General features: G+C 37.8%; 1 protein-coding gene across 2 annotated transcripts in view; it reads right to left on the reverse strand.

Moving 5' to 3' along the window:
- The window catches only part of tsnare1 (T-SNARE Domain Containing 1), a 200351-nt gene that overhangs the window by 27276 nt on the left and 150225 nt on the right, over window positions 1-22850 (reverse strand). The window contains exon 11 of one of the 2 annotated variants that reach the window (XM_051407353.1): window positions 10340-10449. In XM_051407353.1, the coding sequence (XP_051263313.1) occupies window positions 10354-10449 (96 nt within the window). In that variant the 3' untranslated portion in view covers window positions 10340-10353. Of the gene's footprint in view, window positions 1-10339; window positions 10450-12420; window positions 12469-22850 lie in introns of those variants that run through there. The other variant, XM_051407354.1, reaches the window with a different exon arrangement.

Raw genomic sequence — 22850 nt, forward strand, 5'->3', positions numbered from 1 at the left:
TCACATTTGAGCATTTAAAAATGTACTTAAAAGTAAAGCAATAGTTACTTTCTGAAGTAACTAGTTACTTTTATAATTTGTAACTGAGTAACTAATTTATTTACTCTTTGGAAGAAGTAACTAGTAACTGTAACTAATTACTTTTTAAAAGTAACTTGCCCAACACTGTCAATTAGTGAGTATTAGAAGTATCAGTGTATTTTTGAACTTTGAACAAAGCCAGGCTAGATGTGCCCCCCTGCCCCCGTTTAAGCTAAGCTAACAATATCTTGACTCAGAATCAGAACCAGAAATACTTTTTTGATCCCTGGGGGAAAATTTGTTTAGTTAATCACTGTTACTCAAGGTGCTCACAAGACATTAAAGAAATAATATTAATAGGAATGTAAAAATAGGTATTATATTACAATATCTAATAACAATATATAGAGAAAATAAAAATATAAAAAAATACAAATTAAAAGATAATATTTCTAAGTTAACCCCAACACCATATGACCACATGAGAGTCAACTTTCTCATCAAACTCTCAGAGATAAAGAGAATAAGTGTCCTCATGGTTACCACCATATGGTAAATAGCGTCCAATTGATCGCAAAAAGTCATCTGTCTCTGTTTACTGCATGGCTTATTAGACTTTTTTCTCTCCATCTGTCCATTTTTTGCCACTGCGGATGGTGATGCCCTCCTTTAAAGAAAATTGACTGAACGCTGACAGAGGCTGTTTTTTACCGTGATGCTCGCAACTGTTTCACAAAAGATTTTGAGGGGAATGGCTATAAAATACTTCATACATTAAAATATTTATCTGTGCCAATATCAGTTTTATAGAAGAGGGCATGTTTGTTTACACTTCCTGCTGTGAAAATCACTTAAATAATGATAAAATGGTCGGGCAGTAATCGCAGTAAAATTGAGTTGTATCACACACCGAAATACTTGACAGAGCGGAAGCCCAGTGTGTTCATTTGGATCTTTAGTACAAGAACTTGTTGACTTTGCCAGGCTTATTGCTCTGCTGAGGCAATAAACCCACTCTCTTCCGCTAAACTCAAATAGGGGCCTATAATATAATTTCCATCCAGTGGGGATGAGGATAGTTATTTTCTCACACACACATGCACAGAGTGGTTAGTAATCCTGCCTCATCTGCTAAAACAAAGACGTTGGTCTATTTCCATAAACATGAAGAGCTACTAATCAGAGATCTGAGTAAATATAGTAGAAGGAGATTTCTGCTGGATATTTATGCATCTGCAACAAAGATACCAACATGTTCAACGTTCAGCGTTTTTTTACAGGTTGAAAGAAAACTGGAACATTTAGTACTGTGAAGAAAACTAAATTAAATTCTTATTTTTAATGTTTAGATTATTATTTAAGATCTAGAAGAAGATATATACTTTATTTATTATCAATCCCCAATGGGGAAACGTGGAAAGATGGTGGATTGACAGACTGTAGCAACACTCTGGGAGCACTGTGGTCACAGCCATGTCCTACATTAGGAAAGTCAAATCAACCAAAGAGCCAATTAGACAGGGTCAATTTTCACAAAATCAGAACGAAAGGCATTTTGTGATTATTTATATTGTACAACATTCTAGGGGTATTAAGGGGTGCTGAATCCAAATCTACTGTATATGAAGCTCAAAAATGTCCCGAAATGCCCCAAAATTCAGAAATTCTAAATGGCCGCCACCGCCAGGCTGAAATCTTTTTTTCAGTATATCTTTTTGACTAAACAAGGTACAAACATGAATTAAATGTGCTTTTATAAGTTTTCCTACATGGGCAATTCAATGCCATATTCAGATTTGAGAAGTAATGTGAAGAAACTGCTTAGATATTGCAAAAAAAGTTGTTTTTGTAATAATAATAATTACTAAGTTATTATTATTATTATTATTACTACTATTATTGTTGATATTATCAGGCTTCATTTACTTACTTTGTATTTTGTTTTGAGGTCAAATGTACAAACAAATACAAAAATTTAACATCCTGTCCTGATTTAGATCAAGTGTCAATAATCAGCTTGAAAATCACACAAGTATAGAGAAAAAGGTGGTCATTAGTGATAAAGAAGTTGTCAATCAAATAAGATCCAAAAGCAGGAAGATCCATGGGTCATGGTGATATTCATTGAACTATATCCCAGTAGAAGTTACAGTGACAGCTTATTCACAGTCCTCTTCAATGATCTGGCAAGTGTTGCAGTTGCATGCATCTATACATTCCATGTGACTCTTTCTGAATAGAATAGATTAAATAGAATAGAATAGAAAGATTACAACCAGTACAAGTACAGGTACATTGGAATACTCTACCAGTCTATCATATTTGTACATTCTTGTACACAATGATCAACATCAGCTAATTCCCTATACACATACCTGCAGCTGCAGCGTTGGCTGAGGCATCCCTTGGTACACCCACATGAAGTGAACTCCCTGCAGGCTTTAGGCATAGGTGGCAGAGACATTAGCCGTGGCACTAATTGACCTTCCTTGTGCATCCATCCCATTTCATCCACTGGAGGAAGATCAGGATGTGGCAGGTGAGCTTGGTTCTAGATTGTCGCTTGATAGTGTGAACGCATGATATCAAACTTCACTGCATCTGAGGTTGGAGGCAGAGTCTCTTGTGGACGACCTTTGCAAAACAACTTCACTCTTGCTTTGTTGCATGTATCAACCTCGGGCACACCATACATCTTACAGATGAATTTCTCTGTTGAATTCACAATATCTTCTATGAGATGGTGATTCCCAAGGCCAGTAAGATCGGTGTGATGTTGCTTGAACACCTGCCAGGCTGTTTTCTTTCTGTGACCGCTGAACTGAGACTATCACAGCCAGTGATGGCATGGAAGGCAAGGAGTGTGTCCACTTGATCATCAGAGAGTAACTTGCAAATGTCATGTACTAGAAAATACTTTGGATCCTTTGATGTCCCGGCTTTCATGTAGAGACGGGTACATCCAATTCTGTCATGATGTGCTAGGAGTAGAAGAAGCACGTCTGTGTCACGCGCTGACATGACTATCGTGTCCATAGGAGCCTGGATGCAGTGCAAAATCAGTCGTGTATCAGCCTCCTCATGGTCAGCACTCAGAGAGGAGATTTCAAGTTCTGGATCTGATGACTTGACAGTGGTCGCTTCAGCAAACCCACCTGATACTACAACCACTGGCTCATATTCTGGGCTGTGTTCTGTCAGATGGTTTGTGCCTGTTTTGATGGATTCGTCATGGTACCTGTCAAAGACTACATCAACCCTCTGGTACTTCTCTGCCATCTTCAACACTGTGTCAGCAAACTTGTTGGCATAGTTGCCGAATGTTGTGATGTCAGGCGGCTTCCCAAGTGCCATAACAAATGCTTGGCCATCAATAAGAAAGCAGCTGGGTTCCTGAAGGCGCACATCTGCAGGGGTTTGGATATGTTTTGTCAGTATATTTGCTAAAACAGATTTGTTGGTGGAATGTAGACTGCCGTTAGTTGCGGCCAGAGATGGCGGGATGGGCATGAGTTCATGCTGGAGAATATTTTCCAGGTCTACCTTGCGACCTGCTCTGTAAGCTGTTCGAATGGGTGACTTCAGATCCAAGTGCTGGTTACTATCTGCAGGTTCACACAGACGTTTGTCCACAAACACTTTCATTTATGCCTGTCCAAGGTGTTCTGCACCAAGCAGAGATTGTTGAATCTGTGACCACGTATAAGACAGTGGTTCCCAACCTGTGGGCCACCGAGGTATTGCAGGTGGGCCGTGGGAGGCCTTTCAATAGAAAAGTAAAATAAAAAATCATGAAGGATTACTAAAAGGGATTGAATGGTTCAAGTAGAACAATACCCAAAGAGATTTACATTCAAATAAATTAAATGAAATAAACTTGATGCTATCCAGCTAATTGCGCTAGCGTGCTAATTGCACTCACCCACTTTTGCACCAAAAAGTTTGGGTGGGCTGTGGAAGATTTTCAGAATTTAATTTGGGCCTCAGCAGTCAAAAGGTTGGGAACGTTTGCACATCGATATGTACTGCTCATTGAGCCAGCAATGTTAGCTAGCCACTAACAGTAGCTAATCCTAGCAACTAGCTGGCTAAAATGAGCTAGTTAGGCTTCTTTTAGTGATCAAAAATGCTAAAATATATACTGCAATTATTTAAACTACATAGATGGATAGAAAGAAACGTTATTGATCCCCTTGGGATGTTTATGAAAACATGTCACATTATGAAAATATACACTGGACATGACTTTACCTGTTAGCTGTCTTATGTTTCCGATCAGCCGTTCTGAGAAGTGTGAGAAAGAGCGTGGGGGTGGGGTGGGGTGATATATGGGGAGGGCAAAGGTTGGGGAGTGCATTACAGCACATTTGACACATTTTACCTCAAAACAAAATACAAACTGAGTAAAAGTAGCCTGATAATATTAATAATAATAACTTAATTAGTTAATAATAGCTCATAGTTAAAAACAACTATTTTTGCAATATCTAAGCAGTTTCTTCACATTACATCTCAAATTTGAATATGGCATTGAATTACCCATGTAGGACAACTTACAAAAGCACATTTACTTCAGGTTTGTACCTTGTTTAGTTAGATATAGTGAAAAATAGATTTCAGCCTGGCGGTGGCGGCCATTTTGAATTTCTCCATTTTGAGGCATTTCGGGACATTTTTGAGCTTCATATACAGCAGATTTGGATTCAGCACCCCTTAATACCCCTAGAAATGTTGTATAATATAAATAATCACAAAATGCCTCCAGCACTTTAAATAAGCACATTGTCAGAAATTCTGCCTAGACTAAATAGAACAGTGGCCATCAGGGAGAGGAGAAGACTGAATTTGCCAAGAAAGAAGCCTACATATGATTATTAAAAAGAAATTCATAATACAGTCGGGGAATTATATAAACAGTTCCTAGAAATATCGGAACACTCATCTCTGATGCAATATACAATGGAAATAAATTGCTTTTACTTTCTCCAAATCCCTCGTTGTACGCAAACTCCCTGCAGTTGTGTTCACATTACGTTTACTATTTGTTTTAATTGTACAGTTTATAAATTGCACTGTTCTTATTCTGAATTAAATATATGTGTCGTCAAATACACACGCGTTGGGACTTTGGGAATGAGGAACAGTATATGGGGTTGGTTGATATGATGACATAGACACAAAAGAAACTCAAATTTCAGTTATTTGGGCAAAAAGAATATGTCCCCACCTGATGCAGTCAATAGATTGTCTGTACTGTGTCACTGCTTTGTTATAGTGCAGGTGGACATCAATAAATCTAGTCTTTGAATACATGTAAACAACACAACAGTTAGTGGCAGACTTCACAATGGCCCGTTGCCTTTTTTAGCACTGAGACTGTGTGGTAACTGATAGTGTCTAGCCACTTGAGTGTCGACCACCAACTCCTAAGCCTCAACATGGGCCAGTCGCCATGGGAGCATTGATTCAGCCTGCTGTTTCATGAATAGAATGCTTTGTTCCACAGGATTTCCATTTTCTTCCCCCCAGGAGGATGTGATCAATACTTTATGCAAGCAGAGACATCTTGTATTGGATGTCAAGTAAGAGAGAGAGAAAAAAAGTGTTTGTCAGGACAGCTTTTCCAGCCATTAGTAATATGAGGCTACAATTAGTTAGGTCATCAAACTTGAGAGCATCTAATTTAAAATTAAATCAAAAACTTTCTTCAGATTCCCCTTTAAGAAATAAAATGCATCACTTTTTAGGATGATTTCAAACTATCTGATCACTGACTTCAGGCCAGGGGAAAACCATTTCTCAGCTCATCTTCTTTACTGGTTCTATAGAAATAAAGTTGGCTTTTACTTTGTCTGTGCAAACCACATAATCCAACTTCGGTTCTCACCACTCAAGCAAATGTGACCCTACTTCTTAACACCCAGGGGTCTTGGAACGTGCTGGCACATTTTTGCGATATCTCTGTGATAATACAGCACAAAAATAATTATATTTCCGCAAGAGTGTACGTGAATCACACAGTGCACTAGGAGTAAGAGAAAAGAGCGTTGTCTGCCTTTCAGCATGCCAAATTGGTGGGTTTGTGTATCTGCCTGCATTTTGTGTGAAACTAAATGAACTAAGTTGTTATACATGTATATGCTATTTTATTCATAGATTCCACATTTTTTGTGAACCTTAGTCTTTGATAAAACCCACTTCAAGCTCCAAAACAATTGGTCCATGTGAGTAAAGCTGTGTTTTCATAAGAGATTTGAAGAATTTAAAAAATCAAACTTAAATTTTTCAGCTTTAGCTTTAGGGTCAAATTACCTCCTGTCACAGTGCTCCAGGACAAATAGTGCCTCATCAAACAAATACCTGAGGTGGTCGTGAACATTGTGCACATTTTTATATAAGACATGGGTGTATCATGTTTTGCCTTTAAAGGTGAATTTAACAAGAAAATTCCATTAGACCCCATAGGGTTAATTTTTATTTTTTTTAATCTTTTGATTATGGATAAACAGTACACTAAAATATGTTTCTTTTTTTTTAATTAAAGTTATTTTTTGGCCTTTTATTGCCTTTATTCGATAGAGACAGCTGAAGATAGACAGGAGGGGTGGGTAGAGAGAGTGGGGGTGACACGCAGCAAAGGGCCTCAGGTCAGATTCGAACCCTGGGCCGCTGCAGCAACTCCGTATATGGGTTGCCAGCTCTACCGACTGAGCTAACCAGGCGCCACACTAAAATATGTTTCTGAAAACATTTTAAGTGATGAACAGGCAATGCATTAAAAGAATCTGGATTTATATTTGAACAGCATTGCCTAATTTTACAGTTTGATCTGAGTTGCCTGAGCCTGCTGTGTTGAGTCATGTTTATGCAAATATAGATACGGCGAACAATCAACTCACCGCAGTGTATCCATCATGCACCACACATCTGGATATCCTGCTTTCCATTGCTCCGTCGACTGGACATACATCAATGGACAATGTGGTTGGTACCATGATAGATATATATTAAACCAGACCAGACCAGTAGGTCATGCTTTGGGTTGGAAGATTGAAGATTCTCTTTCCCAGAATCCCAAAGTGCATGTAATGTTTGTTTTTGTTCAGGCCCGGTGGATTCTTGAAAATAACATTAGTAGAGCTAGGAGGAGCCAGAGGAACATGATTTTATAAATATAAAATGAAGTCATTTTTATTCAAAATACCAACTGCAGCTATAAGGAATCATACTTTAGCAGAAGGCACAAATCAGGGGAATTTGTTCATCTTACCAAATGATACACAAGAGTTAAACAATGCTAATCCTTTGGACTTCTTAGGGATCAGTACAGTTGATTTCCTTATTTTGTTCCTTATTTTTCTCTAAATATACACGGGTACTAAAAAGTGATGCACTATACCAATAAGACAGCGGGCCGAGGGATTCTGTGGAGTCTTGGTCAGACAGCAGGTGGTCAACACAAGATCGACAAAAATGTATTTACTCTAAGATTTTATCTGAAAAAAATGTGAATGATGTGTTATAAAATTTGCAATGGAAAATGTTGCAGCGAATATGTGAGCAGAGGGATAAACTCGCCAATGTTTGGCACACAGTTTTACAGCATTTCACAAAGCCATTCGCAGAAAACTGAGCTGGAGTTGACTGACACATACTATCATAATATTTCTCTTTCAGAGACTTAATGTTTAGAAAAGATAAACGGTTTGATAAAACAGTGAGAGATTAGCAAATCCTGGTATTTTGGGTATCAATGGTGAACAGAATTAAAAACTGAAAAAGCAACCAAACCCGGCCCTAATCTTAAAGTACCTATGTAAATAATGCTAGTGTATTAAAGTTGCTGTACTATGGCCTGATGACCTGGTTTTTTGATTGGCTTCTCCTGTCCTGCATTACATTTGGCCAGTATTTGGTGATGTGGCAGCATGTTGCTGTAAACTAAAATGTTTTTTTTTATTCTGAGATGTTAAGTTGGGAACAAAATTTAAGTTTACTGAAACCTGCTAAGATGGGACAGCCCACACACAATGACTTTTTCCAAGAACATAGACAGATTTTTTTGTGTTGGCAGCACACTGAACAACTGACTAAATACAGAGACAGCATGCTGGGTAACAATTAGAGTTGCATATCCAGGCAACCAATGAAATCCTGTGAGAACACAAATGTGTTAAGGGCACCAAAACAAAAATGCACATTCATTAGCCACTCTATCAGTCAGGATACATAGCACATCTTCATCTCTGAGTGCTGTTTTTTGCTAGTTTTGTTTTTAAATTGTTATGATTATTTCACATACAAATGGGATGTTGACTTTCCCAACTCCATTTGTAAATATCAAACAAGTTTAACGTATTTGTAATGAACGCTGGGTGTGTATTGAATTTAGATCAACACCACAATACAGTGGAAATTATTAGTAAATCAATCAATCAATTATCTATTATTTGGCAACATTAAGTAATTGTTTAAGTTAAGTATAAAGCAAAAATGGTTAATATTCTCTCATTCCAGCAAATGTAATGATTTTTGTAATCATTTTAATCATTTTTGTCTATTGCTTCTATTTTTGCCTTATTTATATTTTTCTATGCTTAATTGTGATGCACCAAGGCAAATTCCTTGTATGTGTAAACCTACTTGGCAATAAGCCTGATTCTGATGATTTTCTGCTTTTCTCTGTTTTAAAGTAAAGTGATTATTTGGGGGTTTTAGAAAACAAAACAAGACCTTTGGCAACTTCCCATTTTATAGACTAAACAATGAATTGAGTAATTGGAACAAAAACGCAATGCATGCTTGTTATCTCCTGACTGTACATGACAACTGACAGAGACCGGAACAGACTCAGTCGATCTTGACCAGTCGTCACGCCTAAATCATACAGTTCAACAAGCACAATGTGTGTCCCTGCCATCCAAAGAGAACATTTGGAACCCAATTGTCAAATAATGTGTGCATTTGTTTTTTTCTTAAAAAGTTTTAAAATGAAGGGCATATTATAAAAATGTTACTGCCCTACTAAGCTACTGTAAAACCTAATAACACATCTTAATAAAAGAAGTAAGTTAACACAAATGAATCCTCCAAAAATATTGGAGTGATTCACTCACATGAATTAGACCTAACTCAAAAACGATTGGTTGAAGCAACTCACTTGTTTTGAGTGCACTTTTATTTAACATACTTGATATACTTATCCTTAAATCAAATATTTTTCATATCTTTAATAAACTTAAACGGTTTAAGGCAATCGGTTTCCTCAAACAGTTTGAGTTAAACTAACTCATCAGGTTTTACAGTGTATATGTGGAGATATATAGTGCATTATATCCCAACTTTAATAAAAGACAAATATCAGCTCTAATAGTGCACTAGTTAAAGGTCCAGTGTGTAGGATTTGGTGGCATCTACAGTGTAAAAATACATCCAGAAATTTTGTTGAATTCACTAATCTTTTTTCAGAAATAAGTTTTATTTATTTCAAGTTAAAAGTGTTTTTTCTAAAAATAGTTTTTAGAAAACATGATGGAAACTTGCTGTGTGTACATTGTAAGATAAGTCATTGTTAACTATGATGAAGGTTAGTATTGAATTCAAGCCTTACTCCCTTTCACTTAAAACAAATTCACTGGAAGCAGTTTCACATCTTGTCTTTGTGCGCTGGGACAAAGTAGCTTGAACTGATTCTTCAAACTGAGAAAAGAGGAAATTAAATTTAATTGTAATGTTTGTCTGTGTGACTAAATGGTTGTTGCTTCTACTTAATATCTTAAGAATACTGAATGTGTTTTCTTAAGTTCATTTAACTTTACAACTGAAATAAACTTTAAACCAATTACTCAACGTTCATTTATCTCACATTTGTAAGGCAGCAATTTCAAAATTATTTACAGTGTAGCTGTGACATCGCAGATTACAACCCGCAAGTTGGTTGCAATCCAACTGAGTAGGAGAAACTATGGTGGCAGTGAAAAACGCAAAAAGCCCAAACTAGAGTCAGTGTTTGGTTTGTCCATTCTGGGCTACTGTAGAAACATGATGATTCAAAATGGTGGACTCCATAAAAGAGGACCACTCCCTCTGTAGATAAAAACGTCTTATTCTAAGGTAATGAAAACACAACAAATTTTATTTTCGGGTGATTATACACTAATGAAAACATACCTATGAATATTATATTCCATCTCTGTCAATAGATCCTCTAAACTGTTACACACTGGACCTTTAAATAATATGGAACTGACAGTGTCAGTGTCTGGGACAGGGGTTGCAGTGTTGACTGCAGTGTTGAATTGTAGATGATGAATCTTACCACGGTGGCCAGTCTCATTTTCTTGCCGAAACAGCAATGATGATGATGAGGATGGTGAGGACAATTGCTCCGGTCACCAGGAGGTAGCACTTCCTCTTCCTCAGCTGCCTCTGTTGGGAGAAAGAATTCAGTAGGTTGGTGGAGTTCAACCCTATCGTACACTGCACTGTAAGTAATCAAAGATAAAATGATGATGGTTCTTTAAATCTTTGCATGACTGCTTTGTCTCAAATACTCAAATGTGTCTGTTTTTCCTTTACTGGGTAATTTAAGACAGCAGTAATTCAACCAGTGATTCGTCAGTTCATGAGATCTAAAATATTCAGCTCTGAAGGCCCATTTTTACATTGCATTAACAGCCCTGTAAATGACAAGTCTCAGTTTAATAACCACACAGCCACAACACTCCAACTTCCCTATTTTTGAACCAATCCAAATGCAACACCACAGCACATGTTTACATGTACTCACAAAGTGAACACAAAAGGAAACAAGGAAAGTTGCATTTCAACCAGATGCATTTTCAAAGGAACAAGAGCGTTCCAGGTTCTGCTGACAAATACAGATAAAATGTAGCAATGACTGAATGGGATGACCAAAAAATCCAGTGGTGGCCTTCACTTCCTCCCATCAAAGTCCTGTGCAGTCATCACTGTGATGGCTCTGCTGCACATTATTCTTCACTATGTGAAGCACCCTAACATGAATGAGAGGAAGAGGAAGAAATGCAATGTGAATTACCCAAATAAAATATTTATATTATCTATATATATATATTCATATTTATAAATATCTTATTCATTCAGCCCATGCAGGGCTGCTTGTGTCTTTGCTTTATTTTTAAAGTTAAACTTGAGAAAAACAACGACAACGGCAGGTTTCTCACCTTATCACAAAGCTTTGATCCAATTGAGTGGATAAAAAACGCTCAATACCATCTTTTTAAGAGGATCTTTAGTTAAGTGACACCACAAATGATAGAACAAAAAGAGGTTTTAGTCTTAAATTAATTTAGTAATCGAGACTGATAACTGTTAACTACATAGTCCATGAGTGACTGCAATTATCAAGACTGAGAGAGACTGCGGATTGTTGCAGTTGGAATGTATTTACTTTTACGCTTTGAAAGGCTTGCGATTACATGTAACTGAGTTATGTAATCAGGATACAAAAAACTCTAACTCTAATCCATTACAATAGTTGTAGGTTGAGTCTCATTCATAAAGACACTTTGTAATGCTGGGAATGGGAATCAACAATCAACTACCTTCAAGCCTCCAACCCAAACCCTTTTTATATCTTTCTTGGCTCTGATTGGTTGTTTATGTCCAGGCATGATGGATTCTTGCAAATTCCATTAGGAGCACTAGGAGGATCCAGAGGAACCTGATTTTTTCACAGATTATCTGTCTCATGTACTACTGTCAGGATATTGTGAAAATGTCAGCAAATATGACAAAAAGTCATATTCCTAAAAGTTACCTACTGCAGCTTTAAGTTGGTTTAGAACTTTTTAAAATATTTTTTTCTTTAATCAAACGTGTGAGCAAGATGGCAGTCAAAAGATACTCAGTCTGTTTGGGCGGAGGAATGAAGCACACATAAAAAAATGCTCAATCACAGAAACATGTAAAAGCACACAATTTCATAGCTTTGCATTCAGTCAGTTATTTTCATTTTAAGTGCGTATAGCTCTTGAATGGTTTTCAACCCTATTTTCTGTTTCATTTCTAATATTGCCTGTGGTATAATTGGGATTTCAAACATTTCCTTCATACAGCACATGAGCTTCATTCATCCATGTCAATTACTTGCCATGTCTGAAAAAAGTGTTGACTGTGTTAAGCAAAAATATTAAAATAAATAGACTAGAAGAGTAAGGGTTAGAGAGTATTTATATTTCCTATTCTCCTCAGGCAGTAACGATGTGTTCAAGCACAGAATCTATGTTGTTTTGAAATGCTTTTTCTTGCGTGTTTTTTTTTTTTTTCCCAGCCTGTTTTCTGCTACAAAGGCAGCAAGAGCAGCGGCGTTAGACCAGAGCCGAGGCTGGAGTCTTTAAATCCTGACGCGCTTCAAAGCAGGGGGAGAGCAATTCATCTTCTTATCTGAGACTCAAAACAGGCTTTCTGTGTGGAAGAGAGAGGGAGAGGGGGAGAAGGGAAGAGGGAGAAAAAAAATGCTGTCGAGTAATTTTCCGTTTAAACGTTCCACTCCACAACAATTTGCATAAGCAGCCCTGCGTCTGTGATAAGAAGATTGGTAATTTTCAAAGGCTCTGTGGGGATTGAGAATTAAAAGCCTTTCTCCGCTATCTCCCCTCTTGCAGCTGGCCACCACAGATTCCCCAGCTTCTCTCACGCGTTTCCTCCTAAACTACGCCTTATAAACTTTCTCTGCCGTCCTCTCCTTCTCTTTGCTCGCTCTGACAGTGCCGACTTGCTCCCTCTCTCTATATACTGTATTCCCTCCCTCTCTCTTCCCATACACTCTTTTCCCTTCTTTTTCTATGTCTCCCGCTCGCTCATCCCGCCACTGCTGTTATTTGGGGAGAACAAGGAAATAAATAAGATGGGGGGGACAAAAAAGGGCTTAGTATAACAAAGGAAGTGTTGCAGTATTTTTAAACCAGAATTTTCCAGATTCCAAGGCAGGCTGAGAGGCGGGACAGAGAGACTTGCAGAGGGAGAGACAGAGGAGGATAGAGGAGGGATGCTCTTATCACCAGTGACTTAATCTGCTAGAGAATGTGTCCTTAGTGCCAGCACTTCAGGGCCTATGGGTGCTGCAAGCCCCCAGGGAGTAGACAGCGTCTCCCTGAAACCCTTTTATACATGTTTCATGTCTAATATGAGGGGGAATAGTTCATAGTTAAGCTGGGATATAATCAATATGGGTTTTACAAAGATTGAGATCCAATCCACCCTTGTATTTTACAAATTAGGCTTCCAAAGCTATACTCATCATTTTAAATCATGATGTTGGTGGCTAAAAAGAAAGTTTTGCTGTGAATTTTATTCTTGTAAGTGTGGAAAATCCTCTTAAGCAGTATTTTTTTTTTTATATAATTTAAAAATAAAATTTAATAAAAAAAAAAAAGTAGTTTTTTTTTTTTTATTTTTTTTTTTTTTTTTTTTTTTTTTTATTTTAATATATTAAAAAAAAAAAAAAAAAAATATAAAAAAAATTTTAATTTTTTTTTTTTTTTTTTTTTTTTAAAAAAAAAAAAATTTTTAAAAAATTTTTTTTTATTTAAAAAAAAAAAAATTTTTTTTTTTTTTTTTTATAAAAAAAAAAATTTTTTTTTTTTTTTTTTTTTTTTTTTTTTTTTTTTTTTTATAAAAAATTAAATAGGAGTTTGTTTTTTTTTATTATTTTTTTTGTGGTTTATGGGAGAGAGGAAAGGGAGGTTACAAAAAGTGGGGAAAAAAAGAAAGGCCCTTTTTACAGCCAGTTTTTTGTTTTTTTTTTTTGGGGTGGGGGGCTTTTATAAAAATGGCTTAAGTTTTCCAAGGAACCCCCCCCACGGCCTATAAAAAAATATTATATTCTATTTCTGCCAATAGATCCTCCTAAATATGATACACTGGATTTGTTATGCGCACATCTGTCAGCTGTATTATTTTAGTGTTGCTGAAGGACAAATTTATCTAGTTATAGGTAATACTCCCTATCACCAGATGGCAAGAACAATTAGCGTTACTACCTGTAAGCTACACTTTTTGTCTTGGCTAGTAGACAGGAGAAGTTAGTAGGACCCACACAGACAAACACATTAACTGAGCTTTGCTACAGTATTTACTTAAGAAATAATTATATTTGATGAACAGAAAGCATGCCTGAACTCTCTTGGGCACCAAAAGGTTGGGTGACATTTGATCATAAAACGGAAAATCAACAGGATATACTGTGTTTGTCTGCTGTCTTCTGCAGTTGTTTACTATTTTCAGGTAGGACAAAAGTAACGAGTAACAAGCCCATTTCAATTTCAGTAACTGTAATTAGTGACCCCTAATCCTAAACTTTACTGTTATCTAGTTATGACCATTATTGGAATTACTTTCAGCACTGGTATCAATAAAAACAAAATGTGACAAAGTGCAATGGCAGCAGATGTAATAAATAAGTCATGACATACATGAAGCACAAGTCGCTCAAACTCTATATCTCTAAAAGTAATTCCCATAGAAATCCAGTGCAGGATAAAATATAATCAGCTAAAGATTATATAAAGTTCAATAACCGATATTTAATATAAAGGCTAATAGCAGATAATGACAGTTTAAATCTTCCTGAAGTTGATGCAGGTCCCCCTTTGCTCTAAACTACCATTTGGAATATAAACACATTCATGCATCTTTAGTTCTTTTTCCAGGTCAAGGTAGCAGTGGAAGACTCAACAGGCCTTTGTTCTGGGTCTGCCCCAACATTTCTTCTCCAGTTGGATGGGATGTGGCCTGGGATCCTGATCAGGTGCCTGAATCTCTTCAACTGGCTCCTTTCAGCAAGAATGATCTGAGCCTTGGGAAGTCCAGCAATCTAATCTAAGAAGTGGTATTTGGCTGTTTGTAGCTGTGATCTTATCCTCTCTGTCACTACCCAAAGCTTATGACCATATTAGGCTGTAATTGTGAATTGGGCTCAGGTCCCGCTCTTGACTTTAACAGACCAAGATAAAGGTAAAAGGCAAGTATAGTTGCTGCATCAATCTCCCTTTTTCTCCTTTGTGAGCAAAACCCAGAGATACTTAAAATCCAACATCAGGGGCAGTGGCTCCTTTCTACCCTGTAGAGAACAATTCATCTTTTTCTGACAGAGAATACTGGCCCCAGACTTGGAGATGCATACCCTCATCCCGAACCATTTCACACTTGGCTGCCAACCCAAGTCGATGCACAGCGGAGGTCATAGGCTGACAAAGCCAGCAGAACCGCATCATCGGCAAAAAGCAGAGATGGAAGCCTGAGGTCATCAAAGTAGACTCTCCATTCCTTTTGCACCTCAGAATTCTCTCCATTAAAACCACACACTGAAGAGGTGACAAATGACAACCTTTGTGAAGTCCGCCACCCACTAAGAATGGTCCAGAAAGAATCGACAGCGCCGACAGAAGATCTCCAGAGACACAGTCATAAGCCTTCGTCAAGTCTACGAAACACCCATGAACCCTTAAGTGAATCTGTGAAGATAAAGAGGGAATCCACTACTCCATGATCAGGACAGATTCTGCAGTGCAACAACTGAATCTAAGATTTGGCACCAAGAATACATTTTATGAGAACATATCCCCCGGTTCCCTTGATAAATGCAGCTACAGAACCCATTTGTCTGTCCACAGGGACTGGCCCCAACTTCCATGGGATAAAAAGAAATATGTTAGCCACAAACAAAGTTCTGAACCTTCAGCAGCTTAAGGTGAAACTCATCCACTTTGGGCACCTTGCCTCTGTGGAGCTTAACTACACCAGTGACCTCTGTCAGGGAGATGGCAAAGGATTCCCCCGAGTCCTCTATCACTACCTTGTACAACCTGTCACACAAAAACACATTTTATGAGTGTTTTCTTTCTCTGTTTGAACTCTAACCCCTGCTTTTTCTCTTAGGCATTTTCCTCCCTTAGCATCAATATTTTAAAGCTTTACTAAGCAACTAGTGCTGCCATTGTTGGCAGGATTGCACAACAGCAACTTTGAATATGGAGCACTTCAGCACTCGGAAATATTTTAAGGTCATGGCAAAAATGACCAAAGCCACATTCTGTGTAATGTTAATACAAAGGGATGCCAAAGAAAAATGCCTCCGGGAATAGGTTTTGTCCTTGTTTTTCAGACACTTGAGATTCAACTTTAAGTTATTTTTTACAATGTGAAGATTAATTCTCCATAATGACCATACCAAAATGTTCGGGGCAGTATGATGCATAAAAATGAGGATGCCCATTTAGAAGGATAGCATGGACCTCTTTTTTTTTTTTTTTTTAATGTAGAAGCCTTGCTTTTTACAGCTTTAAGTCATTGATATATAGATAGATATACTTTATTGATCCCAAGCTGGGAAATTGTTTTGCCTCTCTTTCAGCCCATCATGAACGGTCCTTGTTCGAGAAATCCCACTTGTAAATAATATGAGATATATGAAGGTCAGCAGCACCGGTCAAGAGCAAGGAAGAAGAGAGAGGACTTCGAGAAAAGAGGAGACAGAAGAAGATAGATAGCCATTAATGGCTTGTTCACCTTTCCATTTTTCAATATTTCTAAGGCCCTCTCTGACTTTCAACAACCATAAACCATTTTGAAAACACATTTTTATCCAAGGGAGAATGCAAAAAAAAGAATTATAACCATTAAAGCTGATAGGACTGCCGTACAAACCAACTATCTATCTCATCTCACTCGCATGGAAGACAAACTTGCTGTGTCTCTGGGAGAAAAACTACTTACCTTGTGTGACATGAGAAATATCCTCATAATACAACAATAATGCAATGCAATGATAATGGCCATAATATTATTTTCCTTTTATCGCATCTGGTTGGGAAAATTGGAAGTCCATAAAATAAATAATGTTTACAGCGGAACTGCCTCAGTTGTAATCGGCTTATATGCAATTTACATAAAACTCAGAGTCCCATGCAGTCACCCTGATTATGATATTTAAGAGGAGCAGCAAATAAACACAGACTTCACCGCCAATCCCAGCATCCTGGCAGGGAGCCCTGTGACAGCTATTATCAACAATGAAACAAAAACACCACACCACACCAGCATCAGCATATTTGGCCTTTTATTGAAGATTGATTGGCCTTTGGTCAAAAATAGCATAACAGCCAGTTATGGTGTTCTTTGACATGGTGGATGCACCTCTCTGACCTTAGCAACATAATGACATAGAACTGGCAAGCTCCGGCTGAACAATCATGTCAGAACCTGCTGACCATGTGACATTAGCCATGATTCTTGCGTACACGATCTTGACAGCACAAGTGAGGAAAGATATGCTTTTTCAGAACAAAGAAAAGCTTGAATATCTTGCACATGTTTGAAAGCATACAGTATCAAAAGAAATAGCTAAACCTAACTGCAATTTTGACATTGTGTTAAGAACCTTAAGCATCTTTGCATGCCTCGTCTCCTGTCGTCCATACTATCTGCAACCATTGATGTGTGCATACTGCAACACTCATTCTTGCTGGACTTCTACACTGTTTGCAGGATAAATCAGAATCGGAAATACTTAAGGAATTTCCCCCTGGGATTATTATTATTAAATAACTCAGAGGCTGGAGCAACGTAACAGCGGCAAGCAGCTTTCGTGCATGCGCACCATATGATCTACAGCAAGCACAGCAGAAATCCTTCCAGAAACTCAAGATAAACCATGAAATCCAGCATAGTACTTTGTACGATGTTGATCTTTCGTGCTGTTTAAATAAAAAATCCTGAATTAACTACACATTGTCTATATCTTAAAATGTAGGCTCCACATATCGTGACAAATTATGTTCAAAAAACAAATATGATCATTTTAGAACAGATCAGTGTATAACCTGTTCAGCCTGGTTTACTTCACATCAGAGTGAATTACGATTTTGCTTCACCAAGATCAGAGATATACTTGCTTTTGATAGAGTTTCCACTTTAGAGCCTAAAATGCAGTTTTGGATATTGGTGAGAGTATGCGTGTCTGATTGCCGATCGGAGTCAGTATCAGGAAGGAAAGAATGTTACTGGAACATTTCTAGCTACAAGTTTGTGTGCACGATTGCTTCCTCGCGTATCCTGTGTCTGTCTGTACCATTGGTTGCTCCTGTTTTGCCTTCACTAGCAGGTGACACATTCATCACACATCAACATTTTTAGTTAATGCCAAAGCTGCAGTGGTGATAGGAACAGTTAACATGTTTCCCAAAAAATTGTCCCAATTTAAGATTTATTTTTGTAAGGGGACTTACAACAATATGTACAGCTGTATCAATTCTATGCACACATTTTTTTGGCCATTTTTCTGTTAGTTTAGGAAAATTGCTTACCTATTCCTAATGCAGCATACAAAACTCTGACTGGTCTATTATTTCTTTAACCTGTAGAAAGAGACCACAACACTGGACCTATTTTAACAAAGAGATATGAGCAATGATTTAGAGGTCTGGAACCAGGCTACATAATGGTACCAAATATTTGCCACAATGTAAATGTGAACAGCTGAACAGAAAGACAAGATCTCGGCAATAAACTTCACAATATTGTTTACCATCCTCCATTCTAACCATGCACAGTTAAAGTTAAAATTCTGCATGTCCTGTGTAAATGGTGATATGATTTCCGGTGCAATTTAAATAAAATTTACATTTTGGGTCACATTAATGGTCAAATATTGTCAAGCTTTTACAAAATAAAACAACTGCCTCACCTCTGACCAACTCATTGTTTAAAGAGACCACAAAGCCATTTATTGTGACGTGATTCATCCATCCAAGCTCTTAGATACAACAATGAAGACAGATTAAAGCTTTTTTGACTCACAAAGGCATCTTCATTGCTACTATTGAGGGTTAACCTTGAGCAAGAAAGGTGAACTAATCTCAGAGCACAGCGTGTACAATCACGCTGGATTCAATAGGGGAAACCTTGCTTTATAGTGCCTTTCACATCTCTGTATGTGTGTGCGGGTGTGTGTGGGAGTCAAACAGAGTGAAGCACCAGCAGCATGGTGTAACCTGGCTTTGTACTGCTGCTCTCACAGAGAATCACTCTGCTGTGGCTTTCAACACAGCAGACGTTTGCTCCCATATTTAGGGTTTGAGGTTTGGGGGAAAAGGCAAGGGTGGGGTCTGAGCCATTGACATACGTGCAATAGAAAACACAATATGAATTCATACCAACATGAAAATAGTGCTGTACAGCATGTGTACATCATATGGGATGCCAAACACATGGATATGTTTTCCAATTAAAACATGCTGCTGTTCTTTTCACTTTGTCTTAAAACGTTGTTGCTCAGACCTCATTTCTGTTCTTGCACTGCACTTTTCACTTGTCAATCACACAGCATGACTGTGGTTACTTACGTACTGATTTGGGATTTTCTGTTAATCAAATTTCTGTGGGTGGCACTTGTCAACAGTGTTACTCTAAAAACCCAGTTTTTGTTCTGTTCTAAATTCCAAACAAGACGCACAACTGTGTGTTCAATCGACGGGGATTTCCAAATACCTACCGGACTTATTTAAAACAACAAATTTAAAAGTTTTGATAACCTTTCACTGCACATCTACAATAATCAGTGACACAAAATTGACATTCACCCAAATTACAATGCCAAAGGTTAATATTGTAAGAAGAACATTTTAAGATGCTTGTTCTCTCATGCTAAAATGACAATGAGATACATTATGGGTGGGGAATTGGGGAATTGGGCAATTAGGGGCTGGGGTAGATCTAGAGAACCATCCATGTGATGGCCAGAGGGTGGCATGGAGACTTTAAGGGGTGGCAGAAATATATGCTGATTTAATCTCAAACAATCACATATATCAGTATTTACTTGGAAAAGCCCCCCAATGGAGATGTTTGAACTCAGAAACATTATCCATGCTCATTAAAGCACTGAATCGAAATATCTAAATGTGGAATTAGAAACCAATACATTGTTTCCAAGTCTTCAGAATTTTTTCTAAATACATGTCTTTTTTTAAATGAACTTAAGCAAATGTTGCCATAACAAATCATTATATTATGTTGTGTTAATATGCGTTATTTTTAATTAATTTTAGTTATTAATCTAAATTAACATGTTCAATTTGACAGCATTTGACACCAAACTGGGCTGGCTGCTTCCAAACCAGGGTCAGCCCTCTATATCTGCCCCTGGTTTGGGGTTGTTCATTCAAACAGGCTGTTTAGTTACAGTCAAAAATGAAACTGTGAAGAATTTGCTATAAACCTACAGACCAAAAAAGGTGACAATATTGCATTGAATCAGCACAGACCTACACAGACACATATATGATATGTTACAAACATTGATATAGTCTTTGGAGACCTGAAAAAGTCACTGTGCCTTGAATAAACAGCAACACATGTCCTTACGGAAAAAGGATAGTACACAAACACAACAACACTGTCATAAAATGAAATGCATGGTTGTTGTTTAAATACTCGCTTGGTTTTTAGATTTGATTTGATTTGATTTGATTTGTTTGGAATATCAAGTAGCACACATGCTAGAATCATTCTTACTCTCTAATGCTACACCTAACACCCAACTCTATCCAGATCTTAAATTTTTTACTCTTACAAATGAAAAGTGGAACTAAGCAACAAAACAACCTTGATCAATTCAATACATTTAAGGGTTTCATAGAGACTGCCGTATTTCAGCTGGTATGATCAATAAGGTATGGTCTCTAATGTTGACTAATGTTATCAGACTTTACATAGATATTGCTGTCTTGCTAACATTAGGACTCTCTCTCTTATGACTCTACTGTTACAATGGGGACACGGAGGAGGGAAGCGCCACAAAATGCTGCCTGCTTCCTTTTGGCAAACATGTTAAACATTTGGGCAGTCCAGATATTGCAATCTGCAGCCATAGTTTTCAGCATCTGTTCTTTTTTTATGGACAAATCTGGCAATACACAACGATAATCTATCCTAAAAACCTAACTCTTCAGTATGTGTGTGTGTCTGTCCCCCCCCGACTGTCAAGGCGTGGGATTAAGGTAAAGATTGCAGTCTGGTGATGTTTCTACAGCCATCTAAAGCACATGTCCAAACCACTGCGCCAAAGTAGAAAGATACTAAGAAGAGGGTTAGCAAAAAAATCGCAAAAACTCCTGTGAATGATGCGTCTAGATCAATATACATCTGAAAATGACTGTGGCAGTTTCACAGACTCCCACTCAAAGCGGAGTCTGGGGGAGGTGGGCTGCCCTCTTCTGATTAGAGGGCATTAACACCGTTTTTTTTAGAAATGTCATGATGTAGAGTCACCTCAAATGGTCTATCTCAGCATTGGACTTACTAGGTCTAGGGTGATCTGCCGCTGATGGTTAATAGTCCACCCAACGCCCCTGTTAAGAAACATCTAAGAAATGTATCCATGTCTTATTTGAAGTCAGGTTGTCTCTTTCCTCCAACATGCTCGGGCCAGCTGTGGCTGATAAGGTAGAGCCAGTGGAGTGTCACTGACGTCAACCTGGGTAACTTCAAACATTGTTATTTCCACTCCATATCCTTCAAAGTAGCATAAAGAGTCCAGAGGGACTGGGGAAAGAGTGATTAAACAGTGGGCCAGTTTCCCTGAAATCTGTCAGCGTTAGCCCATCCCCCAGTCTGAGTGTAGTGATCAGTCAGAGCTTTAACACTGTGATTAGGTTATTCTTTTTCATTATCTTATTTGTCAAAAGGGCAACAATTTGTATGTGTCTGCATGTGGATGAGTCCATTCATCCGTCTGCCCATTCATTTACAAGCCATCTTCCTTTTTGTCTTCTTTTCTTTCCCCTTTGTTCCTTTCACAATCACAATAGCCGGCACTCTATATTATCCTCAATTAAGCCAGAGGAAAACTGTGTTACATTGATTTTTTTCAGACTCAAAAGGATGTAGTTGCTCACTCAGAGATCAATTTCAGTTCTGAAGATGGATGGACTTTTAAGTCTTAACAATTACATCAGATCGAATCGATAATAACTTCATAGTTTTTTCTACGTGTGAAATGGCTACAGCTTTTGTTCACTGAATTGCTGGAACATCAGTGTTTTATTGGTAATTATATACCATCTTGTGCAGCAATCAACAATCAGAGTTCATTGCGGTCCACTGAACACAGATGAGGTGATAAAACATCAGCGCAACTAGGAAACTTGCAGCGGGGAGAGTAATCTGCCTCCGGATAATGGATTATAGATTCAATTTATTTTCAATGTAAAGTGAGTAGACAAGGCGGGGCATGAGAAGAAAATGATATCCGCTCTTAATTGACCATTGGTGGAGATGTGCAGTGGTGCATGTAGAGCAGCATCAAGGAGTGTTCAAGGCTACATCAGTGCTTAGACTTGCTGCAAAGTGTTCAGTCTGTTTCATTCAAGCTCTTCCTCCCCGCCCTCTAGGTTGTGTTGAATTTTTATGCGATCACAATAGTGCCATTAACTTCACGCTACATTCACTTCATATTGGGTAAATACAAGCCACTGACTGGTAAAATTGTTCACATCAGCCCCTAGTGGCAATTGAAGTAGATTTAGTGGTCTGAGGGCACATCCAACAGCCAAACAGCTGAAACCTGCAATGAACCTGATCCAGATCTTGGATCTGACACCTACTTTAGTTCCAGAATGGCCCTGACTTCAAATCATATACAGCCTTCAGTCTGCATAATTTCGTCAGGAGGTGAAAGCATTTCTATCTTTCTGATCAAAACACAACACTGAAGGGCTTTTTATAAAGATTTGTTCACTGTTTATGTTCATTACTACCAAAAAATGTTTGTTCAAACCAACAGAAAG

The sequence above is a fragment of the Dicentrarchus labrax genome, unplaced genomic scaffold (assembly GCF_905237075.1).
Source record: "Dicentrarchus labrax unplaced genomic scaffold, dlabrax2021, whole genome shotgun sequence".
NCBI lineage: Eukaryota > Metazoa > Chordata > Actinopteri > Moronidae > Dicentrarchus > Dicentrarchus labrax.